The 23,699-nt window shown below is 36.4% G+C and overlaps 1 protein-coding gene across 2 annotated transcripts in view; it reads left to right on the top strand.

Moving 5' to 3' along the window:
* The window catches only part of TMEM117 (transmembrane protein 117), a 193,280-nt gene that overhangs the window by 109,316 nt on the left and 60,265 nt on the right, over nt 1–23,699 (top strand). For both annotated transcript variants that reach the window (XM_027892905.1, XM_027892906.1), the window contains one exon: nt 14,709–14,806. In XM_027892905.1, the coding sequence (XP_027748706.1) occupies nt 14,709–14,806 (98 nt within the window). The remainder of the gene's footprint in view (nt 1–14,708; nt 14,807–23,699) is intronic.

The raw sequence follows: 23,699 nt of genomic DNA, 5'->3' as shown, positions 1-23,699 counted from the left end.
GAACCAGATTGAAAGTAGCTGCTCTAAATGTGTCCTGTTTACTGTCATTGATAAATGCCAGGTTTTGGGATTTTTTTTGGTAATTGTTTCAGAAATGAAAGAAAAAAATTTTAGTAAAAATGGCAGAAATGTTGCCCTGAATTGGATCTCCATTCTTTTTCAACTACACATTTATATGTCAATTTACTGAGCTTATTTCAACATCATACTCTCATTTTTGGTATTATATCATTTCCACAGTTCTGTCTCCCTGTCTCCCATAAAGTTCACTCTCTTTTTAGAAACTGTTTCAGTCATCTTTGACTGTCTATTTTCTTGGCTCATTTTTCCATCAAAAAATTAGCATATATTTCAAAGCTGATAAGGGTCTTTATTAAACTTTGGGTTTGCATAGGATTCAGGAAGTCTATTACAAAGTGAAAATGCCTGTATATGCTGTATTTTTACATGAGAAATACTTCATACTTGGCCTAAGGTCATACCAATTTTAGCTAATCTAGAACTGTAATCATATTTCATTCTTCATCTGTTATAAAACATTTTTGCCAATATACACAGAGGAGCTGCAATTTTAATAAAAGTGTTTACAGATATTACTAATTTTCAAGCATATATAGATAACGTATATATGCTTGTATAAATAAACCTTAAAAATTTTGTTCCAGTTTTTCATCAGTGAACATTTTCATGAGATTCCTGTTTATGTGACAAGAGAAGTCAGGGAATCTGTATTTCAGCTTTATGCATTACACATATACTAAACATCATCACTTATATTTGTCATTTATGCTTGAAGTGTTACCACAATAACTCAGGTAGGTAGCAGTTAGACCAGCAGTATGCCTGCTAGGTTCATATGTACCTAGGTTAAAATGCAAGTGCAACAGCACTAGCTGAGCTTTCAACAGACTGTCTTTCAAACTAGGATTGGAATGGAGTTGTCAGGTACAATGTCACAGTGTTCTAATACAAACAGGCTATTCAGTCCTGGGCTGAGTAATTTTAAAATATATTTTTTTGAGCAAGGACTTATGATTAAGAGTGAGAATTCAGAGGCATTGAAGCTGGAATCTAAGAACTGGTTTAAAGTGACCTATTGTAGTCAAGGCAGGGAGGATGACACTTTAGTAAAGCAGAAGTATGTATTTGATATAGAGGGGATGTAACTTAAATTTAAAGCAAATCAACTTTAAATATATAATTTGCCTATTGCAGTAATGGATATCCAGTAAATATATAAATATAGTATCTTTATCTTTTCCCAGATAAAGCGAATTTTTTGTCTCATACCCCTTGAGCATATGTAGTTATTCTTTGAGAATACTAATAATCTGACTGAATCTTTGGCTTCCATTCACAGTTATAGGGCAAAAAATATATATTTTTTTAAGTCCTGTTTATGCTTATTCATTGGAGAGCTTTTGTTTCTCATTTATCAATAAAAAATTCTAGAAAATACTAAGACATGTGCGATGTGGATTCTGGAGATGGGACTTACATTTTCCCAAAATATAGTGTTTCCCTCCTTGTGCTAAGAGAGCAAGGCAAAAAGCTGGAGCACAGCCAAATGGTCTACTCAGAAAAGCCCAACTGATAACACTCCTGGGTTATGTTAATATCATAAGGGAGACATATATAAACATAGGATGAATAGAATAAAGGTGATTTTAAATTGTACACTGAAGCTAACTCAAGCATGTAAATACAATCTGAATTTAATTTCCTGAGAACTCTGGGAGAAAAAGCAGAATTACTTTGTCCAAAAAAATGCTCCAAACACCTGAACTGGCTGAATAAAAGGGGTGACTTAACAAAACAGTCAGAAGATAAGGGATAAATATATTACTAAACCAAATATTTTATTTTTTAGAGGCAAAAAGGTCAAAGCTTAAGGCAAAAGGAGACAGTCTGTTATATATTCTCCATGGCATTATGTTAAGTGTAAGACAGCTTAGCAGCTTCACTAAAAACTGCTTACCAATATTATTAGTACAGAACTTTGCAGTTATTGGAGAACATTCATTGTTGTTTGGTAAGAAAGAAAGAATGTAGGATACTGATTATAAAGGCTTCAAAATTGTGGAATGAGCAAAGGCCAAAGTCTAAGATGTTAAGAAGTCAGCTAGTTTTCAACTAAATACCAGCCAGACAGTTTTCAACAGAAGGTGCACAGTCTTAAGCAAAGCACTGATTAAAATGCTTAATCAAGTAAACTGAGACGACAAACAAGACCAGCTGTAGAGGGAAGATTGTAGCATATCAGCTGTGCACACAGTATGGCTCAGCCTTGAGAAATTTCCACATGGGAAGTAGTAATTGACCAAAAATTGTTGTTCAAAAGGCAATCTGATAAAAAAATCTGCTTTACACCATGTTGATAAAGCAGCATATTTAATTTGCAACATCTGAACTTTAAAGAAAATCAACTTTCTTGTAAAGTTGGTCTCCTTGAGTTTTTTCTGCTTTGTTCTTTTTTGAAAGAATATATTGGATTTCACTACGATGTGTCTTATGAATATTTATAAGGCAAAAGTACTTTTAATGAGTGACCGTTAGCTGACTTCATATGGTTTTGTGTGTAGATGGTAGATAAAGAATAAACATGTCAAACAAATGGCAAATAACTGTGCTACCATGATCTAATGTTATTTTTTTTTCTTCTAAGCCAAATCAATCCTGCTTCCCCATTGGAAAAAGGTTTGCAGATGGACAGTGATGTATATGAAGCCAGGAAAGAAAAAAATGAAAAAAATCTTGATTCTTTGTTTATATAAGAGGTTCTCAATTTCAAATGAAAGCATATTTGGAGCTGAAAAACAACTGTATATTAAGGATTATGCTCTCAAGTGTTTTTAAAAGTGGAAAAAATTTCCTTCCATTCTCTTAGATTGTTCTCTTTGCCTGGAGGTCTTAGCATTCTTGCACTCCTTATTGAACAAAACCAACAAAAATACAAAGTTCTGCCTATGCTCAGTAACTAAACATTTTGGTTAAAGACTACAGCCAAGGGGATGTGAGGAAGCAATGTTACTACCAATCATTTCTAGCAATCCTTGACTTCCTAGCTGCAAAACCTGTTATCTACTTAGTGTCAAATTAGCTGTGGAACATCTTTCAGCACAAGTCCAGAAGAAAGTGTAAAATCCTTCCCCTGGAGATAGTGCAGTTTCTCTCAGCTCTCATCTTACTGTACCTCCTCTTCTGAAATACCCTCTAGGACCCCCACAAGTTCTTAAGAATTCTTCACAAACCATTATCCCCTGTGTGTCTTCAATATTCTTCCCAAACAAGGATCAGTATGAAACATTTTCAGTTGTATCAATTAATGTTTAATAACCAGCTTTCCCTTTGGTGTTTACTGTACAAAAACATATCATTATTCGGAGTTATTAAAATTTGTAATATTTTTTCACGACTCTGCAGTAGCAGGAATTTTATCTGAAAGCCAAGGTGGAGTTTTGTGTGACTGTAAAAGTGTCTTATACTCCACTTTATTTCAAGGTATCACATTTGGTGTGAAATCTTCAAAAACATGAAACTTAAAACCTGAATGAAGAAAAGAGGAAACTTAATTTGTTTTATCTTTCTTAATTTGGTATATCTGAGCTGAGCAAATTACACCATTTTAAGGGAAAAGTGATATCAGTAGAAACCCTAGAGGCCTCCAATATTATGATTCTTTAATAGAGACAATTTTAGTGATGATCTCAATTTTTTTAATATTTAATCCCCGAAGCCCTCAATTGAGGGAATAGGTACATAACTTCATTTTGTATTCTTGTCAGCACTGAGAACGCAGTTTAAGAGTAAACTTTATTTCTTAGCTTTCTAAAAAGATACTACATCCTTTTGTGAATTTTTGATGGGTATTTTTACATTTTAATTATAATCTGAAGTATTTTAAAATTGCCAGAATGTTCTTAAAGAACATAATCCAAAAGAAAAAACAGTTGACTGACTTTTCAAAACAAAATATTTGTTATTCATAATAGCAAAAGATTTTGCAACAGAGTCTGGAGATTTTCCTCTGTTGAAGTGAAACTGGTATTAATTACCTTCCACTGAGTACCTTTCATGAGAACTCTTTATTCTGGAAGTAAGACCAATGTAACTTTTTTAAAGAGAATGGTTCAAAACTATGGCCATGCTTGCACCTTAAGTGCAGAATTGCACAGGAAATGTGAATAAATAGAAGGATTTCTAACTTGTTGATAGACTGTGTGCTCAATGTGATTGTAGCTTCAGTAGAAAAGGGTAGTTGAAAACAATTAATGATGCCGCCCATAAATCTGGCGAAGGACCAGCAACTGCACATAAACATTCTTTTAGTCCTGTGATATCTCATAGTATGGTAAAGCAAATACTAGAAAGAGCTATGGGAACGTTTTTCACAAACACTTCATTAATTTTTGCAGTCTGTTTTCTGGTAAGAGTTTTCATGAGAAACTTGTTTTGTACAGAATTCTTATCATTCACTATTAGAGTGAAAATACTGTCATATAGTAGCTGTGTTTGCTGTGATTGCAGAGCAGAAAAGGCCATGTAAAGGAAGTTTCGAGTTCCTCTTTACTTATTCTAAAGTAAAGGCTTCTCATAAAGAAGTGAAATGGATTGAAACCACTCTGAGCTGTCAGTACACCACAGCTTTGAATCAACTGGAAAAGCAGCATGATGACAGCAGCATGGAGATAGATTTTCATTTAATTAGGCTCTTTGTTCTGGCAAAAGGAAGCAGGGGAGTGTCTCAGCAGACTGGCCTTTGTGTCTCCTGCCCGTCGCTGGGGGCATCCCAGCGTTCAGATGGATCTCCTGTGGCTTGTGTACCTGGCTATGGGACAGTGGGGAAAGACAGAGAGTAAACATCAGAGCTTGAAATCACGTTCGTGATTTGAACTGATTGATTCATTTTTACTACATTCTGCGTTATGTACACATCAAGAGAGATTTTTGAAAGATGTGCTTATGTTACTTATATTTACTCTAGTTAATGTTTGCTGTTGATCTAGAGCACACTATGGAAAGTGAAATCAATTCCCAACAATCAAGAATCAAAACCACCCATTGTATCTCACATTCACTTAGTCTTCTCCACTAGAAAATACTCCCTTAGTAGTCACTAAGTGGAAGTTAAAGAAGAAAACAGCACAGTCCTAAATAATTCCTTAGAAATATGTTATTGTCACAAATTAATATCACAAATATTTCTTTTTTTACTCCCTCACCTGTCACAGAATCATCCTAAAACTGTACCCTCACTGCAAATGTTGTCTATTCATTTATCGGTCTTCTGTCATCCCTTAACTCACCAAATATAATTAAATTATTTGTGGAAAAGGAAAAGGCAGGAGAAAGGCACCGAGCAGCATGTGTGTTGTCATTTTTTTTCTGAAGACCAAGTGTCAGAACAGCAAATGATGACCTTCTGGAACATTAAGACATAGACTACAGAGAAGTTGCATTGACAGTATACAGCTCTAACTGTAAGTCTCTGAGGGCATCATGATACAAATAAAAACAATGCTGCTGTCTGAGAGTAAGCTAATGACCCATGCAGAAAACTGCCTGCCTCTGTTACAGCACATGAGTACGTGCAAGTCTTACTGAGAAAATTGTTAGATGGAGATGTTGAAAGAGGAAATTAAATTTGATCAGTAGAAACCTTTGTTCTTGTGAACCTGTCTGGCATGGGACTCCTGCATGTCCTGGGAACTGACATTTATTGACATGCCTAAGCTGGTAGTGTGCTCTACAGCAGGTACTCTGGTAAGTTTCCTGTTTGTAAAGTCCAGACGAAATGTCTTTAGAGACATAAATACCCCTTGTCAATATATCCAGAACTGCTGGCAACCTAGCCAGAATAGCTCAACATCTGAGTTGTATTAAGCCAAATCAAACCAGAATTTGTTCCCAGTTTTTCATTGCTGTGGATAGTGACCTTCCTGAGCTCTATGTTTTTTATGAGACCAGGTAGTTGAACTTGTCTGTGACTTGCAGGCACATTCAGACATCAAAAATTTTGCTTAGGTTAAGACAATCTCAAGGCTGAATCATGTCTTAATTACAATATGCCACCATTTGGTGTATAGTTTCATATATCCTAAACCAAAACTGCTGTGTTTATGTGATGTGACTACACAGCTTGGAGTTTGGAACCTGTATGTTGCTGTAGTTTGGAGGCAAATGGTGAAATGCTTGAATTCCTTCAATATTCCAAGATATTATATATCCCACCCTAATTTAAAAACTGCTACTTGCATTTTGCATAAAAATTCCCTTTCAGCATGAACTCCTTTTGAACTTTCTATCATTTCCATCAATGTAGCATAGACTACCTCTGTGCTAATCACATGCTGGCTCAATTTTTTTCTTTAGTGCTTTGCTTTGTAGATAAGTGTATAAGATTTGTAGGATTAAAGAAAAGTTGCCTGATTCTGCAACTACAGAAGATGGGGAGACCTGAAGGCTGACTCTTAGCCTAGGTGTGCCTTTTGAATTAAAATCAATGGATAATGCCTATAATGTTGGTTAAGGTGTAAGCACTGGTAGATCCAAGACTAAAAATGAGTACACCGATTTGATTGTTTTAAGCAACAGTCTGCTGCACAGAAGTAAACCAATGCACTTTTGGCATCATTCCCTGGAGAATTGCAGTTGTAATCTCTAAAGTACAGAAGCACATCCTGTGGAAACCTGAGTCAAGCACTTAAACAGGTATCTCTCTAACTGCTGGCTCTGCTCACTGGATTGGGTTACCCTTTTGCGATATGACTTGTCTCTCTACAATCTTTGCTTGCTCCCCTCCAGGACCTGCCCAAGCAACCCTAAGGCTTCTCTAAGTTTCTGTCTGAAACAGCTTGATGAGGGCAATAACTTAAATTTTAGGTATAGGATGTGTGAATATGGCCCTTTCCTATAACAAAACTTCATCTGTTGTGAGCCATCAGTTATTTCATTAACTGGATTAATGACACTTCAGTGAGAAACACTAAGAAATGTAGGAAACCATGTTGAGATTCATGTTACCAGACTTCCAGTGCCAGCAGTTGTGATCATCTGAACAGGTTCTGTTTTAGAGTGGACAAAAATAGCTACATCTTTACAACAAAATCCATTTTGGAATGAATTTCACCACAAAACTTTTCTTTTCACTGACTGTAAAAAGAATTTACATTGGTCTAGATGTGTGCGGGACATGTGCACCAACCATGGCATAACTTCTGTCTCTGGTCTTTTACCAAAACCACCAAGCTCCCTAAATGAGTAAAGCAAGCTCTCCTGCCACGACAGCCTAAGAAGGAACTGAGTTGAATGCCTTAAATAAAAATCATGGTGTGGCTTTATGTCTCACACTTTGTCTGTAATACATGATATTACCCAGACCTCTGCTTATACGTTTGTAACACTAATAAGGAAGCTGTAAAGCAAGAAAAAAGTCTTCTGAAATGTGCTGTCAATGGTTATATAAACAGTAAGTGCTTGCCACATGGCAGCCAATATATTTTGTTGCATATATATAGGGATTTGTGTGCACAGTAGGGACTGGAAACATGGTGGAAAATCAGATGGCACAGTTTAGAGTTTTTCTGCAGAAGTTCTGCTTCAATTGTGCAATTGTTCCTAAACAGTTATTTATATTTACAAACTGTCAAGGAGCTTCCCATTAAAAGAAAATTATTCTTTTTTTTTTTTTTTTTTTTTTTTTTTTTTTTTTTTTTTTTTTTTTTTTTTTTTTTTTTTTTTTAAATTTTATATATAGCTTTTAAGCCCCCAAAATTTATTTAGGAATTATTTCTTCTGGTGTTAAAATGCAAAGTATAATTTCCAGAATAACTTGGATAGATCTAAAATAAATTTCTCCCTAACCCATCTTTTGATATCTTAAGTTTTTTAACTAGAAATTCGTTGTGGGCTAGACATTGCCTTTGTGGAACATTCTGTCCTAACTCAATTTGGAAATTGAAAGGAAGTGCTAGCAAAAGTGACTTTTCTAAACTTCAGTCTAAAGCATATATATTTTTAGTTGTTCTCACCATCTTGTTGAATTGTTATCCCTGGATTGTGCAGAAACTGCTGTGATAATACTCAAAACCAAATCAAGATCTGCTGGCTAAAGAAGAGGAGACTTGCTGCTTCCTCAGTGGATAAAGAAATAAATTTGCATGGATCAGTAAAGATGGCAGTAATTAATATAAGCCTCCTCTCTGTTTGCACAAAAGAAGTTCTTTAACTGATTTTGATGGAAATTCAAATGTGAGACAGTGAACATGCAAATGTTGTGGATTAGGAGAATAGCATCTCATAAGAGCAAAACTCAGGAGACATTTTATTGGTAGAAAATACGAAAATGCACAAAATCACAGTGGGGACTGTTGCGGAAGCAACAAAAGTGAACCGTAATATTCTTTGTCGTTCATATTGATCACTGAATTGCGACAGCAATTTAATACTGTTTTCCAGGATTTGTCTATTGTTAAAACAATATGTGTTGGTAAGACAAGAACAATGTTCTGGCTCTGATTAAAATGAGAAAACAGAGTAGATTGAAGGGGCCGTTTTGTCTCTATGTTTGCTGTCACTTTGAAAATGCAAATATAAAAAGAATTTCTTGCAATTAAATTGGAGGAGAAGCATCCTAAAAGAAGCTTCATTGTTTCCATGGTCGAAATCAAACCAAATTAGGAATGTTTCAAAATGTAAGAAGCAGACAAAATTTCTTCAAAATCTAGCACTGTATTTACAGCTGACTATTAATATTTAGCTTGAAAAATATAATCTATCTTATAGATCTGTGAACCTAATTACAAATATATGTTACATTTGTTTTCAAACATTTACACATTTTTTATATTCCAAAATGTAGCAGAGGGGATTGAAATAAATTGACAGTTGTTTCTGAAGAATGTGTAACAAAGTTTTTGACACTTCTGCTCAACTGCCACACAATTTCAGAAATAAAAGAGGAATTTCATATTATCATGTGTAAGCTATGGAAATGTTGAGTTCTGATCACAGAATCACAGAATAGTTAGGATAGGAAGGGACCTCTGGAGATCATCCAGTCCAACCACCCTGCCAAGGCAGGATCATCTAGACCAGGTGATACAGGAACACATCCAGAAGGGTTTTGAGTGCCTCCAGAGGGAGAGACTCTGCAACCTCCCTGGGCAGCCTGTTCCAGTGCTCTGTTGTTCTCAGTCTAAAGAAGTTCTTCCTCACATTGAGGTGGAACTTCTTGTATTTTAGTTTTTGGCCATTGCTCCTTGTCCTATCACAGGGCACCACTGAAAAGAGTCTGGCATCATTCCCTTGGCACCTGACTTTGAGATACTTATATGCATTAACGAGATCCCCTCTCAGTTACTGCAGTCTCTCCTCATAAAAGAGATGCTCCAGATCCCTAATCATCTTTGTGGCCCTCCTCTGGACTCTCTCCAATAGCTCCTTATCTTTTTTGAACTGGGGAGACCAGAATGGACACAATACTCCAGATGTGGCATCACTAGGGGCAAATAGAAGGGGAGGATCACCTCCCTCAACCTACTAGCCACACTCTTCTCAATGTACCTTGGGATAATATTGGCCCTCCTGGCCATAAGGGCACATTGCCAGCTTGTCATTCACCAAGACTCCCAAGCCTTTCTTCACTGAGCTGCTCTCTAGTAGGTCAGACTCCAACCTGTACTGGTACATAATTCTACTCTGCTGATCACAACCCTTTAAGCTCTGCTATTCAGGCGGTCTCGATCCGCCTCTCTATCCATTCATCTAAACCACACTTCCTGAGCTTACCTATGAGGATAGTATGGCAAACAACGTCAAAAGCCTTGCTGAGGTCAAGGTAGAAAACACCTCATGCTCTCCCCTTGTTGACCCATCACAGAAGGCTATCAGATTGGTCACCATCCATAGGAGAAAATTTTCTCTCTGACATTCAGATGAAAAAAGCATAAAAGTATTTTCCATATGGGTTACTTTTGTACATCAAGTGAACAGCACTGCAGTTTTTTAAACATCTCAAAAAAAGAAAAAGAGAAAAGTGATGGATAGAAGATTTTAATGACTGAGTATTAACGTTTCCCTAGTCTGGCATATGATTATTGTGATGTAGTATAGCACTTAAAGACTGAGATATGATAAAGAATTGATGTGCAGTTAGTGGGACACCTATATATAGCTCTTACCTAAAAGCACATAACAGCAAAGCAAAGGGAGCATGTGCCCTCAGCAGTATGCATTAGCTCTCACTGACTTCACACTCTGACTTCAGGAAACATAATTACTTTAACCTGACTTAGCCCCACTTTGGAGAAAAATTCACATACTTTTCAGAAACATGTAAGCAATGCTGAGGCTTTGCAAAAATATCAGTGGTGAGGAATGCAATGTTCATGCTCTTTCCTGGGACACAGCCATTGGACCTGTCCTGACACTATGACATCTTTACAATTTCTTAAAGCTCTTAGAATGAGTATTCACTCTCATCAATTAAACATCTCAGTTGCAGGACTGAAAATAATGTTTCCTGTGTAAAGAGTTCATAGAGTGTGGAAAAGTGCTAGTTATGAACTATCTAAAGGCTGAGTTTCAAGTGAAATTAATTTAGTGCTACTTATGAAGACATTTATGATTTAAAAGATAATTTAAAACTTTAAAATCATAAAAATTGAAAAAATTAAAACTTATAATATTCGAGTCGTACGACAGTGATAGACAGACATATTTTGCCAAATGCAGTTATTCAGGCTACTCCATTTTCCAGCAATAACACCATGATGTCATGCCCTCCTGGCTAACTGCATAGAAGCAGTTTTTTTACTGTTATTAGATGTTGCAGTCCTACTGTCCATTAGATCTTTCACTGCTCATTGCTGTATCAAAATAAAAAAAATATTTCAGATTTCACCATTTGGTTTGTGTCTCTGGGCTTTTCGTGTGGATCCTGGCTTCTACCTTCTGTTGAATTCTGGAGGGATGCTCTTACTCTGTTTTGATGATTTATTCAAGAATGAATAAAGCAATGAAAATCCTCTGCTTAGGGTAGGTCTCCACTTAATGAATATTGCAACATAGAATTCATCATGTCCTAGAGTCCAGAGTCCATTTCTCTTTCAAGAAACAGTTTCTGCAGCTGCTTATATGAAGAAGTGCTATTATGAAACCATCTAATGTACTTTTATACCACTAGATTTCAACAATACAATTTGCCAGATGAAAACAGCTTGGCCAGAAGCCCATGCTGCATTAGTGTTACATGGGTCATCTCTTTGTGCTCTGAAGATGATAGCATAATTCCTGGTAGTGAAGTAGTTGGAAGATACTTTGAAGGCAGACCAAAGTATTAGGTATTTTTTTTTTCTTTTTTTGAAAGAAAGTTTCGCTTGCTGTCAACTTATTAATAGAAGAGATATTTTTTCTATTTTGCCTTACCCAAAACTCCTAGTGCAGACTTTGCCTGTGCTGGAAAGACAGTGTAGCATCATTTGACTTGAGTGTCTAAGAAGAAGAGATCTAAAGTATGTTTAGATCATCCTGATCAATAAATGATCCTTAAGGTGTCTTAGCGCTCCACTTAGTTTATCTCAGGTACCTTAGGTATCCTACTCCTTTGTTGTTTGGGTTTTTGTTTTGTTTTGTTTTGTTTTGTTTTGTTTTGTTTTTAACTTTTCATGATTTTGCTTTTTTGCACTTCTTGTGTAAGTTACTTGTTCTGAATATGACTTTGAATCACAGGTTCATAATTTTTCAAATTTTTGTGTTATTTATTGTTTAGCAGTATATATTGTAGGCCAGGTTTCATGGGGCTTTGAACAACCTAGTCTAGTGCAAGGTGTCCCTGCTGATGGCAGGATGGGGTTGGAACTGGATGATCTTTTAGGTCCCTTCCAACCCAAGCCTTTTATGATTGTATCAAACATCAAAAGGACCATATCAAAAGGAATGATAACAAAAAATTGGGAATCTTAACATTTTACTATTAATTTAATGATAGTGATATACCTTTTTTAAAGCACTATGAGTTAGCTTCATAGTTAATATAAACTGAATAATATGAATAGTTGATAAAGTCATATTTTTTAGGGTAAAGTGAAATTTAAGATTCCATAATATATACAAGACATATTAATTGTTAATGGAAATTTTTTTGGAGCAAAAAAATTTTATTTGTGTAACTTAAACAGTCAGGCAATGTGTGTGATGCAACTTTGTTTCTGCAATGTGGTCCAGTGTAACTGTTTTTCTCATGAGATACTAAATAAAATGAAAGATTATACAGTGACTGTATATAGGAGTCATTCTTTTCTGAATTGAATCAGTGTAATTACTGATTAAAGCATATTGCATCTCCAGTTCAAGAAAAAAATACATTACTTACTTACATTGTAAGTGGATTCCCCATTTTATCTTGATTATATAAGATGTGTATAGATAATTACTGAAATGATCAATTAGTTTTTATTTCCAAATATCAGCAATGTTTTCAAATGTACTCCAGTAAAAAAGGGATTAATGTTTGATGTCCAACAACTGCATTGTGAAATACAGAAAAAAACCCCATAGTCACACATTTCTTTACACTAAATTCTGCAAATTGAATTAAAATTTATATTTTTGCTTTTTTCTAAAAACATCATTCTAATAGCAACAATGAGGTTTTTATGTTTCTATCTAAAACTTGTTTGCTCTATGACAATGTTCAGTGCTTTTCTCCTGTGAGCTGTTTTCCACACTGACTGTCCTTGACCAAACCAGCAAATGAATTTGATTTCTCTAATGCAAAAGGTAATTGGATTTCTCTTTATGGAATGCATCCCTTTAATGACTGTCTCTGCTTCAGCCAATTTAGCTGCAACCGACCTTACATTGATCTGCTGATACGACTTAAAATAAATGCCAAAGCTGGGAGATAAAATACCAACTGTTTGATATCCGAAACAACATTTCCTGCCTAGTCGTGCCATTTTCCTTAGAAAGCGTGTCCATCTTGTATGCAATTCTCATGAAACATGCTACACTAATAATTGGCCAAAGAGCTGTAAATTGCGTCCTTCTACCAAATATAGTAACTATTTCCCAGAAAGTATCTGGAGAAAATACCTTGAAACATGAAGAAATATATAAATATATATGTAAATAATAAAAACTCTTGAAATATCTGTTCTTCTTTGCAAATATTTGTTACTATATTGACTCTTCCGATGAGGAAAAAAGTGTTACTAAAGTAGTGAATTCATTCTTTACTGAGGTCTTGTTCAGCATTAAATATATATTGAAATATTTATTTAGATAATAGGGATCTTACATAAAAGTATCACAGCTTGCTGATCTGAGAAAATATTTACCCACATAAAACAGCTGGTAAAGGTGGTATTTCAGTATACTATCTGTTCTTTGTTAAGGTTTGGATTAATGGAATCATAAAATCCTAGAGTAGGTATTTCTATTTAGCATGTTCGTTATCCATTGAACCCAGCCCTTCAGGCTAATATGCTGAGCACTTTTAACTCCAAATGGTCTTGAAGCCAAAATTTAGCATTTGAATGCAGGTTTAGTTTATTCATGGGCCACATGTTCTTTTTGGCAAACGCTGTTAATGTCATTGATTAAAAGTGGTAGCTCACATTCTGGATAGTAAACTGGATTTTAAAACCTTAGTGTGGAAACTAAAACCAAGAAATTTTATCTTCAGTTTGAAGTTATTTCCTTCTGAAACCTTAAGAGTTAATTTCATGTTGATCAAAACAGGTAGCAGTTTTCCAATGAGTACTGATACCAATGGCAGATAAATTTGTTTTACTTCTCTGAATTCTGAAACAGGTGGTCACCCCCATTTCCTTTACCTGTTCAATTATTTCTTAGATCTTTGCGTATGGATTGGTTTCCACTCCTCCGGATGTTTTGCACAACGGAATCGATGAGTTTATTTTAATATAACTTTTGGTGCTTTTTAGTACAGTTAATTTGAAGTAAATGGATATGAAAACACAGCTTCCCAAGGGTGCAGGTTCCTGAAGGATATTCATCTCCCTCTTCGAGCTGAAAATAATTTTTAATACTTTCATGTACCAACCAGAAGTACTGTATACATATGAGTGAGTCTCTGGACAGAGAAACAGATGGTCTCTTTAGGTAGGAATTATGAAAATGAGGGTAAATATTTCATACGTTAAAAACTTTGTGGAAGTTTTGAGATTTTTTTGTGTTGCTAGTCCCAAGTGCACTTTTTTTAATGATTCCAGGAAGTGAGAGGAGATTATAAATGGCATATAGCGCTTAATTCACAGGCTTGCACTCTCTGGCTGCAGTTCTGCTTTCAAGAGTGGAAATTCTGCTGATGCAGCTCTCAGGGAAACGTATTGCCTGTCCCAGGCTGAACCAGAAAGCTTTTCAGCCACAGGGGAACGTAACTTATGTACTGTAGGTTGCTTTAACCTTTAGACTGGTTCCTCTTATATTCTTATCTTCGGATCTCTACAGGTTTCATTGTTCCTCAAGGAGTTGCATGCACTTCTAGGGGCAGAATATGGAGGTTAATATACTTTATTTTGATTGCAAATAATACTGGATATACTATTGTTCTACTTTCTAACTGTTAACATTATCAGAACCAAAGCAGGTGGGCCATATGTAAAATAAAAATGTTCCTAAAGTCCTTTCTAGTACTGTCTTTTGTGATGCCACTGTAACTATGATTTCTGCTTTCCCTATAGGTCACAGATATGATGCTTCAGGACAAACCCTACCCAGACTGGGGAAAGTCTGCCAGAGCTTTCTGGAAGAAAGGAAACATTCGGATAATTTTATTCTGGTAGGAAAGTAGTAAAATCAAATTATTGTAACTGAATGTTTAATAGAACATCTAAAAATATATCTTCTTATTCCCAGTGGCAGGAAGAGATATAAACAGGGTACATGGTTGAAAAAAATTAAACCTAGTCTAACAAAAAATAAACACTACAAAAACTGTAAAAACAATTGCTAATCAAAATAGTTTGTGTAAAAATGTAATTTTTAAATGGATGTATACAATTTCTTTTATTATATTTTGACACTGTTTATAACTGATCTGCAAAATTTTGCTATATGTAATAATATTTAGGTGTCCCATTTTCATTTCTTTTAATTAAGGTAAGTAGATATGTGAATTTCCTTTTGTGACCATGAAATTAATTATAGCAATTCTTTGAGTTACCACATGACTAGGATTTAAAATGGCAAGTCTGTCTCAGATAATTAAAAAAATATTAAAAAATCAATGCATAAAATTTTGAGGGGTAAGAGTTTATTTTACCCCAAATATAGCCTCTTCCAGACAACTTCAGGCCAAGTGTAACAATTGAAACAGAATAGAAATTATGGCAGAAAAACTGGAAGTTGGAAAATTCATTTTCTCAGAAAACCTTGTAGCGGAAGACCTTGTAGCTGAAGATGAAAGAAATAGTGAAGATTTTTTGAACTACGTCAGAAACAGAAAAACTCATGAAAATATCATCAGACCTGCTGTTTTTGAAGAGCAGATTTCAAAACAACTGTTACAGAGAAGTTGAAATATCTATATGTATGGGTTCTTCTGCAGAAAATAAAATTAAGTATCCTACACTTGTGAAGTAGTAAAAATAAGCTATTATATTAAATTGAGGCATTTAAAGAAAATAATAAGAAAAATTTAAAGATTAAAAAGAATGCAGAATCAGATGGCAGATTGTCTACACATGAGGTTTATAATGAACTGAAGGGAGCTGAGCTGATGAAAGTTTTATTAGCACTTAATTGCCTATTGAAAAATTAAATGTTAAAATTTGAATATTGTTTTACTTTTGCTGCCTTTTTTTTTTTTTTTTTTTTTTACATTTAGAATTATCCTACTGACCTGTAAGTCTGAGCTGAGTCTCAGCTAAATGGATTGAATATATCATCAATAATGGAATTATGAGCAAAGCTCTGGATTAATTTCTGCCAGGGAAGCTTTGCTGAAAGAAAACCTTCTCTGATCTGTTAGAACTCTTTGAACTTGTCATCAAAATAATGGATGAGGAAGAAATTCTTGATCTAATTTATGTAGACTTTTCCAAGGGTTTTGACAAAGCTCTTTACTGAAGGCAATTAAGAAAACTAGTAAGCCTAAGTGTGCTAACATTTAGAAATTGCATCAGAAATGTGCACTGGAAGTTCTGAATAAAATAATAATTTTCAGCTACATTGATAAGGCAGGAGAAGCCATCTTGGCCACAGCGACCATGAAACGATCGAGTTTAAACTCTCTGTTGACAGGAGGAAAAGTGGCAGTTAAATCTTGACTCTGGACATGAGGAGAGCAGACCTCAGGCTGCTCAGGCAATTAGTAAGTAAGGTCCCCTGGGAAAATGTTTTTTGCAGGTGCTGGGGTCCATCAGTGCTGGTCACTTTTCAAACAGCACCTCCTAAGGGCACAGGAGCAGGCAATTCCCAAGTGTTAGAAGTCAGGCAGGTGAGCAGAAGGCTGGCTTGGCTGAGAAGGGATCTTCTCTTGGAAATAAGGCAAAAAAGGAAGCTGTGGAGAATCAAGCAAAGTAGTTGGAATAAAATCACCAGGACATCTCTGGGATGTGTGTGGCTTGGTTAATAGAGGTGAGACCTGATAAACTGTTCCAATATTAATTGTCCTGAAAACTTTCCTAACAGAGGATGGGGGTTTATAATGAACAAGGCATAAAGAGTTCTTCATGTGAACTTTCAGCTATAGAGAAAAACAGAACACCAACAAAAATATGAATTTACTGGAAGAGAGAAAAACAGCTGCTGAGATCTGTGTAACCAGGTAACAGAAAATTGATATTCAAAGGTAGATTATCAAAATGGGGTATTGTAGAGAGAATAGTGGATTGTGCAGCTGAATCTTGATTGCAGGCAGGGTGACAGAAAAATATATACAAGCTGAACATTTGAATATGGAAGTAGCAGGCTGGAATCCATTTCTCAAGTGTCTGGCTAGAGACTTTCATTGCATCTGTATACAACGATCAGTCTTCATTGCAATAACATGTCTTTGACACAGACTCCTGTCTGAAATAATACAAAACAAATACCGACATGGAGAAGAAATAAAGTAATACAGATAATTGTAAATTTGTGATTCTCTATGTTTGCTGTGTCTGACATTTCAAACTACATAATCTTCCTTTAGTATGTATCTCCATAAGCTCTCATGAGCTTTCTTTAATAAAAAATAAAACTACATATGCTCAGAAATGTGTGTTAGCAATCACAGGATATTAATTCCACAAATAAGCCTAGTAATATAGGTTTGAAAGCTTTTATTCAAAATAACTGCACAGAATTGCTACAGAGTACTAATTCATGAACGTATGTTATTTTTATAGTGGATTGTGTCAAACATAGGTTAGTGTAGTATTCTTAATTGGACATTTTGTAACCTGGAAGTAGAGAAAACTTCCTTCTGAGATAGATAACCACATCTCCCGCACAGAAATAAAACATTTTCTAGAAGAGATTTGATATTATGAACCTATTTCAGTTTTTGGGTTTATAAGTTACATTTCCATATTCTGTGTTTTCATACAATTATGTTCTTCTCACATATATGAATGTAGTTCATAAATTTGTTTCAAAAGACAGCTCCTTAAAATATCCATTCTTTTCATTATAGGTTGCACTGGGAAAAACTAGTTAGACATTATAGCTTTCTCAATCTAAATTATGTACTGACCCAAACAAAACAAACCTTTCATTAAGTCTGAGTAAAAGTTTTGTGATGCAGTCTGCAGCAAAATAATTGTATCTATAATATATGTGAACTTAGATTCACAATACCTCCCTGTGTTGGAGGTTTTTAAGTTTATCTATTCATTCTTTCACATTTAAGTAATTTATCTTGGAATAAGGTACTGACTACTGAACAGAAACCTAGAATTATCTAGAAGATAAGGCGGACTTGCTGGTAAATAACACAAATAGTATAAAAGAAGGTAAAAATATTTTCCGGTATTAGTGCTCAGAGTAGATCTTTTATTCTTATGCTGTAACTGAAGTGAATGACTTCAGTTTGGATAAGCAAGACAATAAATAGGTTTGTTACTATTTCCTTGTTGTCTTGATACAAAATATTCATTAAGGTCCTCTGCAGATGGTTTATATTGAGTAATCTGACTATTAATCTGAACAGGCATTGTTAAATATATTGTCAGGATAAAACCATCCATGAATAGTAATTGTTACTTTTAGTCTAGCAGTCAAGAAGTATGACTATAGTTTTTCAAGAGATGGATAAAATATTTTCAAGAACATTTCTTCAATTTCTGTGCTGGGTATTATTGGTAAATTGTGCTGTGAAATGGCAATTTGTTTACATGAAAAAATGTTGAAAATAATTCATCATAGTACAGACTACTGAACTTTCTTTCCTATAAAGAGTAGTTGTTTCAGGCTTCTGCCTATTTTTAGTTTTATTATTTATTGTTTTCAATATTTGAAAATATTTCATAAATATGAAAGTATTGTGTTACGGAAAATATTTGAAGAAAAGTTTTTGTCCAAACCTATGTCTGGTACAGTACAAACTCTCTGGTTCATGTCCTAAGGAAAATTTTTCCATCTGGATAGCAAAGCACTTTTACAGTGCCTAGTATGGAACTGTTAAAGTGCTCAAAACACACTAAAATGGTTGAAGCTTGACAACCAAATGAGCTAGACAAATTTTTGGGGTGTTATTCTCAGTTGTCCCCACTCCTCAGTGCATTGCCGTGGTTTTGCCCAACCGACCAGCCCCTAGGGCTGAGGATGGTTTTGTCCAGGTGGATTTCTGGACAAAAAGGCCAATCAAAGCTCTTAGTGATGCCTTTGCTAATTACATATTTAAGAAAATGGAAAAGAAGGTGATTATGCAGTTAGAATTAGGAGTAGCAGCCATGTAGGAGAGGCGGCAGAGGGCCCTGAAGTGGGCCAAGGCCCCCTCCTCCCCCGGCCTGGGCCAGGGCAGGTGTAGCACTGAAGCCCCCCTTCTCTCCTGTGAGAGAGTGAAGAAAAAAAAACTTTAGAGGACTGACTATTTGAACAGAAACCACTGCAGAAGAATTCTGGCAAAGAGATAACGAAGTGTCCAAGGTCGAAGCTGGCGGCCGCAGGAGAGAGAAGAAAATTCGAAAGGGGGGCTGCTTCTTCCCCTTTTCGCTCTCTCCCTTCAGCAGGAAAAAGACTGAAAAATAATCCCTGCCACCTGTGCAAGTTTGTTGGAGTGAGGAGATCTTCATGCGGCTCACAGAGGAGCTTGTGAATGTATCAGGGAGTTGAGACTTCATGAGAGGGACTGAAATGAGGCCGAGTTCTGTTGAAGATTTATGACCCTGAAACCTATGCTGAAGCGCGACAGCCCAGGTGGGATGTTGGGATCCGTGTGTGGGATCTATGCTGCTGCTGAAGATTTGTGACTCTAAGAGAGAAGAGCCTTATGCCGGAGCAGAAAACGGCTCGGGTAGGGATGTTGGGATCCATGTGTGGGATCCATGCTAGACTTATGCCGGAGAGGACTATCAAGGACTGTTCTCCCGTGGGGAGGGACCTCCATAGGGAAACAGGGGTGGACTCATAAGCCATTATCCCCTGTAACCCTGTGGAAGAAGATCCATGGTAGGCAAGTGTCCCCTTACAAGCCCATGGTAGAAAAAACCTTCAGGACCTGGGCAACACCCAGCCTCCAGTCTTAGCCCAGGAGGGAGGTAGGCCCAGTCCTGGAGGCTAACACAGAGCAAGAGAGAAAGAGAAAAAGTTCCAGCTGCAAGTTATTGAAGAAACCTGGAACTCCAAGAATGGAGATAAAGATTGCTTCTCCTCCTTAGACTGATATAAAGGGGAGAGACGTATTTCTGTAACTACAAATACAAAGTACTTTTACTTAAGTAGAATTCTTGTAGATATAGTTCTTTAGTTTTAGCTTGTTAGTAATAAATGTTAATATTATTTTCCCAAGTCCAGTCTCTTTTGTCTGCATAAATCTTCTCTCAACTAATAGTAATTATGTGAAGGGTGTGAAAGCAAATTGATCTGGAGCAAAACCACGACAGTGCATGAAGACTACTGTGTCAGCAAATCAGGGTTCTCCCACAAAATCTGCTCTCCCCACTGAGTACTGTTTTCAGCTGCAAATGTTACTCAGTCCCTACCTGAACATATCTCTCCTTTTCCTTCCTCTCTTCCTCCCTTCCTCCAGCACAGCAATAGCCCAAAATGCTGCCAGTGTTGGCAGAAGCAAGAGAGAAAGGGCAAGGATGACCTGGGGCCCCAGGTTAACTAGAGGGTGATTGGAGTCCAAGATAGCATTTACTGTTCTAACAGTCTCAACCTTTCCCTGGCTTTTCCAGGAGCATCTTAGGAAATGCAGTCAATCCACAGGCCTCCCATGTGGCCACATGGAACATTTTATTCATAAGCTACTAATGCATTGCATGAGAGGTAGATGCTTTATATGACATTACTTATATATGAGCAAAGAGAAGGTATGCATATGGGAGGAAGTGCAGGTGAAAGTCTCCCATCTGTCTCAACTATCAAGGAAGAAATTTGTAGCTTGCCTATGCTCTTCTATATTTAGACATGCTGTATCATATGGTTTTTCCACATTCTAGTTGTGATAGGAAGAATAGTGAATCATTCCTCATCTCACTTTTCTTCTCAGAAGGCAAAACATTTGAGGGAGACCCAGCTTAAATTTTGGAGCTCTGAGATCTCAGATTCAAAAAAAAACCCCAATGCAGCCAACTTTAATTGTGAGATCACTTCAGCTTGAACCTTAGATTTATTTGTCTTGTTCAAGTTTACATAAAGTGGTCTCATCCTATATATTTTTTTTTCTGATGAAGACTCCTTCAGATCAAACAAAAAATATGTTGTTTCTTACTTGTATTTGCATGATTAAGAGGAGGCTTAGCAGATGAGGAGAACGAGGATAGCGTAGCAGCTTTCCTCTCACATAAAGCAGAACACACCCGTATGCATCTGCATCCACACGTGCAACTACACACTCAAGATGGCAACAGAGGGGAGGAAGGAAGCTTCTAACACCCCTGCACAATCACCATTCCCCTGGTAAGTCGAGTGCGGAAACCTTTAATGTCCTGGGGCTTAAAAAAATGTTCACAGAATGATGTGGCTGAAAGACAGCTATGTGGAAGAGAGAAAAGCATCATCCTTTAGCTACAGTGGGGTTTTGGACTAGGCCCATAGACATAAGTTTCACCTTCATTTGGCTTTAAATTCTTTGAACTGCTGTAATACATATGTATTTTATAATATATCGTTTCAATTCCTCAGCCTGTTTAAGCTTTTTGAGTTATATTTGGTACTACTTGCAATTCAGTAGTTGATAGCCTGTTAGAAAAAAAGGCTAGTTTTTATTCCTACATAATTGCTAGATTCCTAAGTATAGCCCTCATAATTGGATGGATATGGCAACCCATCCTCACCTCTTTTTAGAAGTACATTTTATTCTATCTCTTTTATTGAGCAAGAGTTATATCATGAACAATTACTAAAATATTTTATCCAACGTGTAGCTTTAATAAAACTTCTTAAAGTGCTGAATCTCCAATGTTTCAGTAATAATAGTATTCCCAAATGAAAACGCTTTCACAAAATCACTTTCTGTGCCCAAAATCGAAAAGCTCTAATTCTTAGATGAAAATTTTCCTTGGCAAATTTCAAAAAGTTTTTTTTTCTAAGTAGGTAGCTGCAATCCTCAGCTCAGTCACAGTCTTCTTGGGGCAAGTCCCCTTTTAGCACCTTCTCTGTACTTTCTGCGAAGTTCTTGTTGAGCAGGAGACACCTCTGCCTCTACTCAAGCCCAGAAAGATTTTCCAGAAGAGCTGAATCACTGATGTGATTGTTATTCTCTCTCTGCCATCTTTCTGCTTAAGTGCTTTACCTTCCTTCCTCTTCCACAGAATAAATATGTTTGTTATTAGAAAAAAACATTTTTTCTAACTTTAACATTTACAGCTAGCCTAGGCCTTATTCCAGGTCCCCTCTAAAATCAAGATGAGTGTAACTGTCAAAAAAAGTGCTGAAAGATAAATATATAATATAAATACATAGATAATTTTGATAGGCACTCCAAGACAGAAGTTGCAACTATTACAGTTAGTTCATCATGCATGTTGTGGACTGTTACTCATACAGCATTTCAGATTATTAAAGTAGAAATTCAATCTTGCATCCTTGCTTCAGTGTGCAGAGGCCTGGCAAAATAATAGCCCAAAATGTGGTCAGTTCAACTCAAACTTGTTTCTTTGGGAAAGGTATGCAGAAACCACCACACAAAGACACGGTGCATGGACAAGATGCAGCCTCAGCCAGAGGTTTTGTGCAAGACGTGATCTCTGAAAGGCTACAGAGTTCAGTGAAGATCAGAAAGTGTGTGCTTCAGCTGCTTGTGCTCACAGCCAGAGTTTATAGACTTTGTCACAGCCAGATTCCAAAAATCAACTGACTCTTGTAAAATAAATGTGATGATTAGGGTAATTAAATTATTTTCCTTCCTGGAATACTGGAGTACTTTTTAAAATTGTATTTCTTCCAAATGACATGTTTAAATTTGTGCCTTAGAATTTGCTAATGTACTTGGCTGAACTCCTGACTCATCTTTCTCATAGAATGGCATAGGTTGAAAGGGAATTTAAAGATCATCTAGTTCTAGCCCCTCTGCTATGGGCAGGGATGTCTTCCTCTAGATCAGGTTGCTCAAACCGCCTTCCAAACTGGTCTTGAAAAATTCCAGGGATAGGGCATGCACAACTGCTCTGGAAAACATCTTCCTGGACCTCATCATCCTCACAGAAAAGNCTGCTCTGAGGATGAACACAGGATGAATTCTGCCAGGCACCGAGGTCAGACTGACAGGCCTATTGTTACCAGGGTCAGCCTTGCAGCCTTTTTTATGGATTGGGGTAACATTTGCCAACTTCCAATCATATGGGACCTCCCCAGTGAGCCAAGACTGTTGGAAGATGATGGAGAGTGGCTTGGCAAGCTCTTCTGCCAGCTCCCTCATCACCCTAGGATGGATCCCGTCTGGTCCCATAGACTTGTCAAGTGCTTTTTGGCTTTCATATCCATCTGAAGAAGCCCTTCTGAAACTGATTTGTGCCCAGTGAAAATTAGCTAGGAAACTGTTTTAAAGATGTGTGTATTTTATGTGTAACTGGATGCACTAATACAATGAAACTGCTCCACTGACCTTACCAGAATTGTTTAACAGTGGGACCTGAGATCACTTTCCCTGGGAACACTTTGGATGACGTTATTAATCTTCTGTGGGTTTCAGGAGGATGTAGCAGTTGTCTTCCTTTGATGTCTGGTTAAAAAAGTCTTGATTCCTCTTGATTTCCTGATAGTTCTTGATAACATGATTTCTTCTCTGTTTTGGGTATTAATTTCTCAAATAGCATTTAGCAAAACTCTACCATGTTCAACTGTTTTCTGGTGGAAACAGGCAAACAAATAGCAACAAAGAAATAATGGTTCTAGCAAAATCACAGCTTGAGATTCAAAGTGCTGCACAGGACTAGAATGTGGCTGTATTTTCTAACCTGTGATGCTTTAAAGACAGAAAATATAGCTTCGTATATACAAATTCAGTTATTTAGGCCTAACAAAAAAATGATAGGATGCTGTCTTTTACAAAGACTGGACTTAGATGTGGAGCAGGAAACTAT

The sequence above is a fragment of the Empidonax traillii genome, unplaced genomic scaffold (genome assembly GCF_003031625.1).
Source record: "Empidonax traillii isolate 1590-97213 ecotype Southwest subspecies unplaced genomic scaffold, ASM303162v1 scaffold374:size1477467, whole genome shotgun sequence".
NCBI classification, from domain to species: domain Eukaryota; kingdom Metazoa; phylum Chordata; class Aves; order Passeriformes; family Tyrannidae; genus Empidonax; species Empidonax traillii.
The sequence above is the reverse complement of the archived record's forward strand: the minus strand, read 5'-3'. Positions and strand labels throughout refer to the sequence as shown.